Source organism: Hemibagrus wyckioides, linkage group LG01 (genome assembly GCF_019097595.1).
Source record: "Hemibagrus wyckioides isolate EC202008001 linkage group LG01, SWU_Hwy_1.0, whole genome shotgun sequence".
NCBI classification, from domain to species: Eukaryota; Metazoa; Chordata; class Actinopteri; order Siluriformes; family Bagridae; genus Hemibagrus; species Hemibagrus wyckioides.
Genome location: NC_080710.1, coordinates 34931482 through 34944834, shown reverse-complemented (window position 1 = coordinate 34944834; position 13353 = coordinate 34931482). Strand labels below are relative to the sequence as shown.

The window sequence follows — 13353 nt, the reverse complement described above, 5'->3', positions numbered from 1 at the left end:
TCTGGAGGTACCAACAAAAAGCCTGCAAATTTGATTGATTTACAAGTTTGCTTAGATACAGTGGTGGGAGACCATTCAGTGCTCTATAAGTCAGTAATAATATTTTATAATCAATGCGAAATTTGACTGGGAGTCAAAGTAGATAAAGTGAACACATCAATTTCACAAATTTCATAAATTTCACATTGATTATAAATATCTTATATAATAGTATATATAATATCTTCTGGTTCTAGTTAGGACTAGTTAGCTGCTACGTTCTGGACTAACTGGAGCTTGTTTCTGCTCCTACTGGAACATCCAGACAGTAAGGCATTACAATTATCCAATCTAGAGCTAACAAAAGCATGAACTAGTTTTTCTGCATCATGAAGTGATTTTCTTATCTTTGCAATATTTCTGAGAAAAAATAAATCTACACATTTGATATTATCTACATGAGCTAAAAGCATGATAAAAGACTGGAACAACCACACCAAAGGTTTTTCCTGCTTAACATGATAAAACAGAAAGACCATATATAAGAAGAAAAGTAGTGGGCATAAAACTGAACCGTATAGAACACCAAACATACCCTTAGTGTGCATAGTAAAGTCACAATTAACATTACAAACTGATAATGATCACTTACATAAGACCAGAGCCAGAAGAGGCTTGTGGAAGGAAAGCTTCCTGAGCTACAGAAAATCACTTAGTGCTGCTAGATCAGCATATCTCTCCACCCTAATTGAAGATAATAAAAATAATCCTTAATTTTTATTTAATACTGTAGCAAAATTAACTAGGAGTAAAACCACTGAATAAAAAGTGCACACCATCACCATGCAGCAGCAATGACTTCATGAATTATTTCAGTGGAAAAACTGAGAATATCAGCCAGAAAATTTCAATTTCATAGTTAATCCTCTAATTCCAATAGCTAATACTCTAATTCTGGGAGCTTGCTTTGCTATTTCTACTGACTTGAATAAGGAATTATTATAATTGTCTGCAATGGACTCTGAGAAGCTGGAAGTGGGCAACAAGGAGCAAGCAGTGGTTTAATTCTGTGATATTCAAAGAGCCCCTGGGAGTGTCCAAGATGTCCAAGATGGCGGCGCGGCAGTAGCACGCAGCAGCCACTCCGGAACCAAAATGGTGCTTTCTTTTTGTTTTAGCGCGAAATTAAAAGTGCATGGACGCCAAAGACAGTGGTGTTCATGTATACGACCGCCAGACAATGTTACAGTACAGAAATCATGCAGTTACTAACTTGTATGATGAAGTACTCTGCAAACTTCATGAACTCGGCTTGCTGCGAAGCCCAGGCCTTCAGTCCTCGCCGTCGCCTGATGCCGGTGGCCGGGAGAGAGGACGTCGCAAGCAGTGTTCGAGGAAGCGGAAGCGCGGTAAACGGATGGGTGTCCGTGCTAGGCTAACAACCAACCCTAGCCGGCCGGCACTCCCTTCCATCATCTTGTCCAATGTCTGCTCCCTGGATAATAAACTGGACTACATCCGACTCCAGCAAACTACATGGCGTGAGTTCAGAGACTGCTGCGTCTTTGTTTTCATGGAGACGTGGCTCAGCGACAGAGTTCCAGATGCTGCCATTCAGCTAGCCGGGCTAACCATGTTTCGTGTCTAATTATTGCTCTAGTGGAGTTTGTGACTGTTAGATGCAGACCTTTTGATTTACCCGAGGAATTCACCACTACTCTCATTATCGGAGTGTACATTCCACCCAGCACTAATGCTAAGGAGGCTCTGTGCGAGCTGTACAGAGCTATTAGCGAGCTGCAGAAGTCTCACCCCGACGGACTGTTTATCGTCGCTGGAGATTTCAATCATGCAAATCTCAGAACAGTGCTCCCTAAATTCCATCAGTATGTGGACTTTGCTATGAGAGGGACGAACACGCTGGATGTTGTTTATTCAAACATTCCCGGCGCGTATCGTGCGGAGCCCCGCCCCCACCTCAGCTACTCAGACCACATCTCTGTTATGTTGATTCCAGCATACAGACCTCTCGTCAGACGCTCTAAACCGGTTCTGAAACAGGTTAAAGCCTGGCCAGCAGGAGCCATCTCTGCTCTTCAGGACTGTTTCGAGTGCACTGACTGGAACATGTTTAGGGAGGCTGCAACCAAAGGCGACTCTATTGACTTGGAGGAATACACAGCATCAATGACCGGCTACATCGGGAAATGCATCGATGACGTGACTGTCTCCAAGACCATCACAACACGCTCCAACCAGAAGCTGTGGATGACTGCGAAAGTGCGTGCTCTCCTGAAATCGAGAAACTCTGCCTTCAGATCGGGGGACAGGGCGGCCTTAAAAATTGCAACGGCCAAACTCTCCCGAGCCATCAGAGAGGCGAAGCTTGCACATGCCCAGAGAATCCACGGCCACTTCCAGAACAGCAGAGACTCCCGGCGCATGTGGCAAGGCATCCAGGCGATCACCAACTACAGGACAACTTCACCTGCCTGTGACAGTGACGCCTCCCTTGCAGATGCGCTGAACGAGTTCTACGCTCGGTTTGAGGCACAGAACAACACAACAGCGAGGAAGACCATCCCTCCTCCTAATGACCCAGTGCTCTGTTTCACCACAGCTGACGTGAGGAGAACTCTATGCAGAGTTAACCCACGGAAGTCTGCTGGACCAGACAACATTCCTGGCAGAGTTCTCAGGGAGTGTGCAGAGCAGCTAGCAGATGTCTTCACTGACATCTTCAACATCTCGCTGAGCAGCTCCATCATCCCAATGTGCCTCAAGATAATGATCATCATCCCTGTGCCAAAGAAGTCTACGGTTTCCTGCCTCAATGACTATCGTCCCGTCGCACTCACACCAATCGTGATGAAATGCTTCGAGAGGCTCGTCTTGAGGCACATCAAGTCACAGCTACCACCCTCGCTGGACCCCTTGCAGTTTGCGTATCATCCTAACCGTTCCACGGATGACGCCATCACCACAACCCTCCATCTGGCCCTCGCACACCTGTACTGTAAGGACTCCTACGTTCGAATGCTGTTCATAGACTTCAGTTCAGCATTCAAAACAATCATCCCTCAGCAGCTGATTGAGAAGCTGAGTCTCCTGGGCCTGAACACCTCTCTCTGCAACTGGATCCTGGATTTCCTGACTGAGAGACTTCAGTCAGTCTGGATCGGGAACAGCATCTCCAGCACCACCATACTGAGCACCGGAGCTCCTCAGGGCTGTGTGCTCAGTCCATTGCTGTTCACTCTGCTGACTCACGACTGTGCAGCAATGCACAGTTCCAACCACATCGTCAAGTTCGCCGATGACACGACCGTGGTGGGTCTCATCAGCAAGAACGACGAGTCAGCATACAGAGAGGAGGTGCAACATCTAACAGCCTGGTGCAGAGCCAACAATCTCTCCCTGAACGTTGACAAGACCAAAGAGATGGTTGTTGACTTCAGGAGAGCACAGAGTGACCATTCTCCACTGTTCATCGATGGATCCTCGGTGGAGATCGTCAAGAGCACCAAATTCCTTGGTGTCCATCTGGCGGAGAACTTCACCTGGTCACTCAACACCAGCTCCATCACCAAGAAAGCCCAGCAGCGCCTCTACTTCCTGAGGAGGCTGAGGAAAGCCCATCTCCCTTCCCCCATCCTGACTGTGTTCTACAGAGGGACCATTGAGAGCGTCCTGAGCAGCTGCATCACTGCCTGGTTTGGGAACTGCACCGTCTCAGATCGCAAGACCCTTCAGCGGATAGTGAGGACAGCTGAGAAGATCATCGGAGTCTCTCTCCCCTCTATTACAGATTTACTCCACACGCTGCATCCGCAAAGCAAACAGCATTGTGGCTGACCCCACACACCCCTCACACACACTCTTACACACCCCACACACCCCTCACACACACTCTTACACACCCCACACACCCCTCACACACACTCTTACACACCCCACACACCCCTCATACACACTCTTACACACCCCACACACCCCTCACACACACTCTTCACCCTCCTGCCATCTGGAAAGAGGTACCGGAGCATTCGGGCCCTCACAACCAGACTGTGTAACAGAAGAGAAGCCATCAGGCTCCTCAACACCCAGGACTGAACTGTGCTACACTCTCTCTCACACACACACACACACACACTCTCTCACTCAGGACTGAACTGTATATCAACTCTGTCTCTCTCACACACAGATACACACACTCTCTCTCTTGACTGTGTGAACACACACACAATTTATATTGTTCATTATTTATTGCACTACCTCTACCTGTCATCTGCTGCTATAGTCATATTTATGTTTATTTCTATTTGCACTACCTCAACCGCTGCTGTTGTATTTTTGCACAATATTTTTGCACAATACTTTTTTTACATCATTTCGTTTTATCTTATATTATTTCACTTACATTCCATTACACATGTTCTTTTCTTTCTTTTTCGGCGCTAAGTGTCCTGTGTTCTTTTTGTGTTGTCTTTCTTGTATTTATTGTCTTTTGCACTGTCTTGTCTATGCTCTGTTTGCACCTAGCTGCACACTGTGCACTTTATGTGGCTAAGACAAACTTCTGTCCTAGCTCTGTGGTGGTGTTTTGTGTTGAACTCTTTGTTGTTGTATGTTTAGGTAGCACCAGGTCCTGGAGAAACGTTGTTTCATTTCACTATGTACTGCGTCAGCTATATGTGGTTGAAATGACAATAAAGCTTCTTGAATCTTGAATCTTGAGTGATTACACATGCTGTTGCTAAGCTTAGCTTAGATCGACCTGATGATTAGCATTATCAGCTCTAAATTTGATGACTGCTACCTAACTTCACATTGCCTTGCAACTCCTTGCAGGCATCTCCCATTTTTCCCAGACCACCACACTGACATGTTGAGGTGGTGGAATAATCCTTATTCTGCACACTTGTTCTCCACAGCCATTGTGGGCCTGGATGAACATGGGTATGTGGCAATGCCTAGGGTTGAAAAGTTGTTTGCGAGCTATCTCTCCCATTTATCAGCTTCATGGAGAAAGCCTGCACTCACATTGAAGCCCTGTTAGGTCATGTTGGCCCTTATAGGGAAGGCCTGTAGATCAAGTCAGTGAGGTGCTACACACAGTGGTGGTTTTGCAGGCATACCAGTCTGACCTGCTGAATGAGCTCATCTGTGGTGAGTGGCTCACCAGTGAGGTCTGAACTCCACCAAACCACAGATTTCATGGCTCTCCAAGCCAAAAAAACAGACAGCCCATGCCATTGGGCATTCAATGTCTGCACTGGTTGCCAAATCTGACAAAGATAAAAAGAAAAATACAAAAACTTTCTTTTAGATGCCAGAACTTCTTTTAAATGCCTGTTCTTCTCTTATGCAGTGATGAGCTAGGGCTATCAACCAGTAGCCACCTGCCCCAGCCTGGCCTGCTGAGGCAGAAGAAGAAGGCTAGCATTTCTAGGGATGTCCCTTAGGGCCATCTCCACTGCTACCTACCCTGCTACCTCTGGTGCTTTATGTGTTACTGCCTCCTGGGTTAGCCCCTGCTTGCTGTTTCAGGGTACCAGGAGAGGTGAGAACTTTGAGAAGCTAACACCTCTCTCAGACTACCTGGCAGTGTGGAAACTTCTGCCAGGTGTGTCACAGTGGGTTCTGTATACACAGAATCCACTTTGCCTCCTGTCCTGCTTCTTTAAAAGTGTGCTGCCCATTGTTGTTTGCACAGACCATACCTCGTTCCTCCAGAAAAAAACTTTTCTTGTATCTGAGAAAGGGGCTGTGTTCCCAGATCGAGACGCTTTGGCTTTATGGCCAAGATTTCTTGGTTGCAAAGAAGGATGGAGGCTACACCCAAATTTGCTCTGAATTGTATGCCGAAATGTACAAGTTTGATATGTTAACGCTCAAGGTCACTGTGACACATAAGTTCTGAGGACTGGTCTGCAATGATATGCCTATCTTCACATATATATCTTGCCAGGGCACAGGAGACTCCCCAGATACACTTTCAGGGGAAAAGCATACTGGTTCATAATGGCTCAGTAGAGGGACATGGCAGCTGGTCATTGAGATGCCGTGCTTGCCCACATGAGGTCCCTAGGCCTCAGGCTCAACCCAGTGAACTGTGTGTTTTCTCTCTATCAGAGAACCATCTCCTTGGGGATAGTTTAGGATTCAGGCACATCTGATTCAGGTTAGGGGTAATCCCTCCTCTCTGCCTCCAAGGCACAGAGGGTGTGCAGCTCTTTGTGTCTACTACACATGAGACCATTTCATCTCTGGCTCAGGAGCAGGGATTTTTTTACCCCAACATCCAAAACCCCCACACAACAAAATAACCCCCCGCACACCCTTTTCAAGGTCACAAGGATAATTCTTCATGAGCTTCGTACCCTTCTTATGTGGAGGAACCCTGGTCTCTCACTTCTGGTCCCACTCTTAGGGTGTATCTTTGTTGCACAACAAACGCTCCCTCACGGGTTGGGGAATGGTCCTAGATTGCTGCCCTGCCAATGGCATTTGGGAGGGCTCCTATCTCTCGTGCCACACCAGATCTTGTCCTTGGCCGATTTCTCCTACCGGGAGTGTTTTACACTTCAGGGTGCATGATTTACATTTACTTTTCTGACATTTGATAGACGCAACTTTCCAGACCGACTTACAATTTATCTCATTTTATACAACTGAGCAATTGAGCAACTGAGCAAAAGGGCCTTGCTCAGGGGCCCAGCAGTGGCAGCTTGGGGGAATCACAACCTTCTACTCAGTTGTCCAATGCCTTAAACACTAAGCTACCACATCCCATGATCGAGAAGCAGGGTTCCTATCGAGGCAGGGGTTGAGGCCTGGGGAATGGCATCTCCAACTGCAGGTGGTGGAATGCATATGGCAATTTTTAGCTGGGTAAAAGTGGCATTGTTCGCTTCTGAGGGGTCGACCCACTGGACCCCAAGGCTTTCTCTTTAAATCAGCTCCTTTGGGGCTGGATGCCATGTAAGCTTTCCCTGATAGCTCTGCTCATGGGGGTCCTAGTTAGGGTATGCCACCTAATTTTGCTTCTGGAAGGTGCTCCTTGGGAGATTCCTGTCAGGTGCTAGTACAGTGCTAGAGTTTTTGCAGACACATCTTTTTGAGGGTGCATCACCTGATACATTGAGATATATATGGCGGCCATTATTTCAAGTCATGTGCCTGTTCTCTGGTCTCTCACTTTCTGTGTGGTCCCATGTGGTGAGGTTTTCTTGCAGACCACATCTTCCTTCCTGGGACTTTTCAGTGGTCATGGAGAGTCTGCTTCAAGCCATTACAAGAACAGCAGCTACTTTGTTGAATGGATCCCCAACAACGTGAAGACTGCTGTGTGCGACATCCCATCCTGTGGCCTGAAGATGGCTGCCACCTTCATTGGGAACAGCACCGCTATCCAGGAGCTGTTCAAGCGCATCTCCGAGCAGTTCACAGCCATGTTCAGGCGCAAGACTTTCCTGCACTGGTACACAGGTGAGGGCATGGATGAGATGGAGTTCACAGAGGCTGAGAGCAACATGAATGACCTGGTGTCAGAGTACCAGCAGTACCAGGATGCAACTGCTGAAGACGAAGGAGAGTTTGAGGAGGAGGGAGAAGAGGAGCTGGCTTAAATATATATCTTTTGTCAGTCATTTTTTCCATGTTTGTTCTGTTCACAACTTTCCTTTATTTTTCCCTTTCCATAGAACATGTTGTTGGTGTTAAAGGAACAGCCCTCTCCTGGCTCAGGTCTTATTTGACTGACCGTTATCAGTTTGTAGATCTAGATGGTGACTTCTCTATGCATACCAAGGTTATGTTCGGTGGTCCACAAGGTTCTGTCTTAGGCCCACTGCTTTTCTCCCTATATATGTTACCCCTTGGTGCAATTATTCGTAAACATGGTATTAGCTTCCACTGTTATGCAGATGACACACAGCTATATGTTTCAGCTAAATCAGATGAGAGACACCAGCTTATTAAGATAGAACAATGTGTAAAGGACATTAGACATTGGATGGCCACTAACTTCCTCCTGCTTAATTCAGACAAGACAGAGGTGCTTGTACTAGGACCACAGGCTGTTAGAAGTGAGCTTTCTGATTACAGAGTAATGGTGAATGGTCTTTTGGTTTCATCTTGTCCAGCAGTAAAAGATCTTGGTGTGATTATTGACTCTGGTCTTTCATTCGAAGCTCATGTAGATAATATCACTAGGGTAGCCTTCTTCCATCTTAGGAATATTGCTAAGATAAGAAATATGTTGTCGCTTCATGATGCAGAAAAATTAGTTCATGCTTTTGTTACCTCTAGGTTGGATTATTGTAATGTCTTACTGTCTGGATGTTCCAGTAGGAGCAGAAACAAGCTCCAGTTAGTCCAGAATGCAGCAGCTAGAGTCCTAACTAGAACCAGAAGATATGAACACATCACTCCTATTTTAGCCACACTACATTGGCTCCCAGTCAAATTTCGCATTGATTATAAAATACTGTTACTAACCTGTAAAGCACTAAATGGTCTCGCACCACAGTACCTGAGCGATCTTTTAGTCTTTTATGATCTGCCACGCCTACTCCGATCAAAGGGTGCTGGTTACTTGGTAGTACCTCAAGTAGCAAAGGCTACAGCAGGGGGCAGAGCTTTCTCTTTCAAAGCCCCAAAGTTATGGAACAGCCTTCCAATTAGTGTTCGGGATTCAGACACAGTCTCAATGTTTAAGTCTAGGCCGAAGACACATTTGTTTAGTCGAGCTTTTAATGTATAGTTCTTAGGTAAAGGAGCAGATCTGGAAGGTTCATGGTCATAGAGTGTTTGGTGACTGGGATGTTTGGATGCTGTCATCTTACCACCCTTGCAAGTCGCTCAGGTTTGCTGACTGTGAAGTGGTTAGACGCTTTATGTCCCGGGAAGCCTTCATGTCTGTGACCTTCTGGCTCTCCCTTTTAGTTATGATGTCATAGCTAGTCTTGCCGGAGTCCCTGCCTGCACTTTACACATAATTCTACTTTGTCCTTAAACATCACATGATCAGAAACTTAATATCTTTCTCTTTCTCTCTCTACCTTCTCTGTTGAGCTATACACCCCACTCCTGAGCTCCCAGTGTTTGCCAGTTCCCAGTGTGACCACTGCCCTACCCCTGGTCGGAGTCTCGCCACTTGATGGTGCCCACTGATGCTGTGGATGGATCTGTGTGGACCAGGAGACAGCCATGGACAGAGCCACTTGGGGACTTTCACACTATCACAGATCTGCCATTTCATCTGTCAGCCCGTGACAGCAAAGAACTAGTGTTTATAATGACCTTAGAAACTACAATGACCTAATAGTTCCTCATGGGTCATTGATTTCTGTTGTAGAAAGGACATTAATCAGCTACAGTTACATTATTTACTGCTTAGTGTCACCCAAATGAGGATGGGTTCCCTTCTGAGCCTGGTTCCTCTCAAGGTTTCTTCCTTTCCATCCCAGGGAGTTTTTCCTTGCCACCGTTGCCACAGGCTTTCTCATTAGGGATAAAATAGTCAAATTATAGAATTTAATAATTTATTCTTATTTCTAGTTAATTAGTTATTTTTTATTTTTTTATTATTATTATTATTTTTAATTTTCCCCTCCCCTTTCTCGGTTTTCTTCTTTTGTAAAGCTACTTTGAAACAATGTTCATTGTAAAAGGCGTTATACAAAATAAACTGAATTGAATTGAATTGCTTTGCTCTGCTAACCTACTAAGATTTGTAGGAGTTCTGAAGGCACTTTCAGTCGCCCTCTCCTTCCGAGAATCTGTATGGTGAAGGCTGACTTGCATACCTGAAAGCCCCATTACAGCTGGTCTTCTGGCCTTTCTGCAGGACTTCAGCCCTGGATATCAGCCTTTTGCTTACGCCTTTGTCTGCTTTGGCGGCTGCAACAAACGCAATCCCATCTCCAAGCAGCACTTTGTGCTGGGTAATGGTGGCTATCCCCCAGGCCTATGAGGCATGATGTATGTCTTTGCCTCTAGAGATTAAGGCTCACTCCATTAAGGGTATTGCCATGTCCAGCACTTTGGCGAAGGGCATTCCACTCCAGGATATTTGTGCTGCAGCAGTAGGTCCTTTCCACAAACCCATTTCAGGTTCTGTAACCTGAACCTGGGCCCCACTACTGTGTCCTGGGTCTTCCAGGGCAAGAGCTGTTCTACTTCAAGCTTGTTTGTGCCTTTTCATACATCTCCCAGTGTGTGGTGGGATTGGTATTGTTTTTCCCATAGCATCAGCCATGATGCAACATTACACCATGTTAAACCAGGTTACATATGTTACATATAAGTGGAGCTACAATATGTAGGGTGTAGCGAAACACTGTTTCTAAGTAATCAGTTGCCTGATTAAGTTCTGTGGGGTCAGACTGTGATCCAGTTATGGATGATAATTGTGAGAGATTATTGGTGAATCTCTCTGCAGTAGTAGATGTATGTTTAACAGGGTCATGTGGCAGAGTATATAAATTGTGTTATTATATATCATCCGAGTGTTAGAATTACATTTAATATGAGTGTTAGTCTCCAACAACTAATGCTTTGTCTACAGAAACAACTAGATATGAAATATAATCCGGATGAAACAATGAAGTGAAATGAAATGATACATAGCAAGTCTAATCAGTTGAGTCCTATTTGGAGTTGTTGATGTTGAGAGACTGTATAGCCAGTGGGAAGAAGCTTCTCCTCGGTCTCTCTGTGTTGGCCTTCAGGGAGCGGAAGCACTTTCATGACCTCAACAGAGAGAAAAGTCCATTGTTGTGGTGGCTGAGGTCCTTCACGATCTTCCTGGCCTTGGTCCAGCACTGCTTGTTGTAGATTGAGTGCAGGTCAGGGAGCTTGGTATGGATGATGCACTCAGCTGCGCTCGCACCACCCTCTGAAGAGCTCGTCTGTCCTGCATGGTGCTGTTCCTGAACCAGGTTGTGATGTTTCCTGTCAGGATGCTCTCTATGGTGCATGAGTAAAAGTTCCTAAGCACCGTAGTGGGCAATCTAAAGTCTCTCAAGTGTCTGAGGTGGTAGAGACGCTGCCGTTTTCACCACGGTGTTGATGTGACAGGACCATGACAGGTCCTGCATGATGTGAACACCAAGATATCTGAAGCTGTCCACTCTCTCCACTGGGCTCTCATTAATCACAGGGGTCTGGTAGTTCCTCTCCTGCTTTTTGCTGAAGTCCACTATCAGCTACTTTGTTTTGCTGATGTTAAGGAGGAGGTTGTTCCCCTGGCACCAGTCCTCCAGAGTCTTAATCTCCTCCAGGTAGGCCATCTCATTGTTGTCGGAGATCAATCCGACCACAACGGTGTCATCAGCAAACTTGATGGTGGTGGAGTTGGTAGTGGCCATGCAGTCATATGTGTACAATGAGTACAGCAGGGGGCTCAGAACACAACCCTGGGGGACTCCAGTGCTGAGGGTGAGGGAGGCTGAGACATGTCTGCCCATCCCTACTGCCTGTGGTCTGCCAGTTAGGAAATTGGGTAAATTGGAGTCCCAGGTGCTCCAGCTTGGTGGTTAGTGTGGAGGGGATTATAGTGTTAAACCAGGGGTGTCCAATTTTATCTGCAAAGGGCCGGTGTGGGTGCAGGTTTTCATTCCAACCGAGCAGAAGTCACACCTGAGTCTACTGAAAGCCAAGATCAGTTGATTAGCCAGTTGTAATCAGGTGTAGCTTCTGCTTGGTTGGAATGAAAACCTGCACCCAAATTGGCCCTTTCTGGATAAGATTGGACACCCCTGGTGTTAAACGCTGAACTGTAGTCAACAAACAGCATTCTAACATAATTCCCCTTTCTAGTGTCCAGGTGAGTGAGTGAAGAGTACAGGAACAATGAAGGACTCTTTGAAGCATGTGGGGATTGCCGACTAGGTTAAGGAGAGGTTGAATATATCTGTGAACACGAGTGCTAGCTGGTCAGTGCAGGCTCTGAGGACTGGTCCTACTGCTTTCCTGGTGTTCACTCTCCTGAAGGCTCTCCTCACATCATACCCGGAGATGACTGTTGACAGTCTCTTCCTGTCTACAGCCATTAGCATTAGCTTTAGCATTAGCATCATTGGATGTAGCCTCGAAGCCAGCATAGAAGGTATTCAGCTTGTCTCCCGGAGACATGTCCGCATACATCGTACCAGAAGTTGGTGCTTTATAGTCCGTTATTGTCCTTAGTCCCTGTCCACAGGCTCCTAGAGTCACTCTGTTGGAGCTGTGACTCTAGTTTTCTTTCGGAACGCTTTCCGAACGTTGTATGACGCAGCCTTGTACGAGTCCATGTCACCCAACGCAAGTCCCGCATTATAGGCAGCAGTGCGAGATCTCAGAGCGTTACGGATGGTCTTATCCACCCACAGCTTCTGAAAATGTTCTTATGGTTGTTTTTTGCACAGTATCATCCGCTAGTTGATAAATCCCACAACCGCTTCCATAAACACGTTGATGTTATCAGAGCTGCGCTGGAACATGTCCCAGGCTGCGTCCTGTAGGACCCATTGGTCCGTCCAGCTTGCAACCTCCCTCTGTATATACACAACAGACACAGTCTCAATATTGTGACTCCTCTGGGACAACTAATTGCAGCTAGCAGGTGGTCAGATTAGCCTGCTTGTCTGCTCCCTGGCCTTGGCTCTGGATTGTCACAAATTAACTAGACCAGTTCTAAGACTATGACTAAGGCAAGAAATGAGAGCAAGTCAAGTCAAAGTCAAAGAAGCTTTATTGTCACTTCAACCATATACAATATATTGCCAAAAGTATTCGCTCACCCATCCAAATAATCAGAATCAGGTGTTCCAATTACTTCCATGGCCACAGGTGTATAAAATCAAGCACCTAGGCATGCAGACTGTTTTTACAAACATTTGTGAAAGAATGGGTCGCTCTCAGGAGCTCAGTGAATTCCAGCGTGGAACTGTGATAGGATGCCACCTGTGCAACAAATCCAGTCATGAAATTTCCTCGCTCCTAAATATTCCACAGTCAACTGTCAGCTGTATTATAAGAACGTGGAAGTGTTTGGGAACGACAGCAACTCAGCCACGAAGTGGTAGGCCACGTAAACTGACGGAGCGGGGTCAGCGGATGCTGAGGCGCATAGTGCGAAGAGGTCGCCAACTTTCTGCAGAGTCAATCGCTACAGACCTCCAAACTTCATGTGGCCTTCAGATTAGCTCAAGAACAGTGCGCAGAGAGCTTCATGGAATGGGTTTCCATGGCCGAGCAGCTGCATCCAAGCCATACATCACCAAGTGCAATGCAAAGCGTCGGATGCAGTGGTGTAAAGCACGCCGCCACTGGACTCTAGAGCAGTGGAGACGCGTTCTCTGGAGTGACGAATCGCGCTTCTCCATC

General features: G+C 46.4%; 1 protein-coding gene across 1 annotated transcript; it reads left to right on the top strand.

The window, feature by feature from the left end:
* The first annotated feature begins 6987 nt into the window (after positions 1-6987).
* LOC131355834 (tubulin beta chain-like) lies at positions 6988-7745 on the top strand. The gene has a single exon (XM_058394358.1). It carries the CDS (start codon positions 7134-7136, stop codon positions 7608-7610), a length of 477 nt encoding a protein of 158 aa, XP_058250341.1. The 5' UTR covers positions 6988-7133; the 3' UTR covers positions 7611-7745.
* The last annotated feature ends 5608 nt before the right edge of the window (positions 7746-13353 follow it).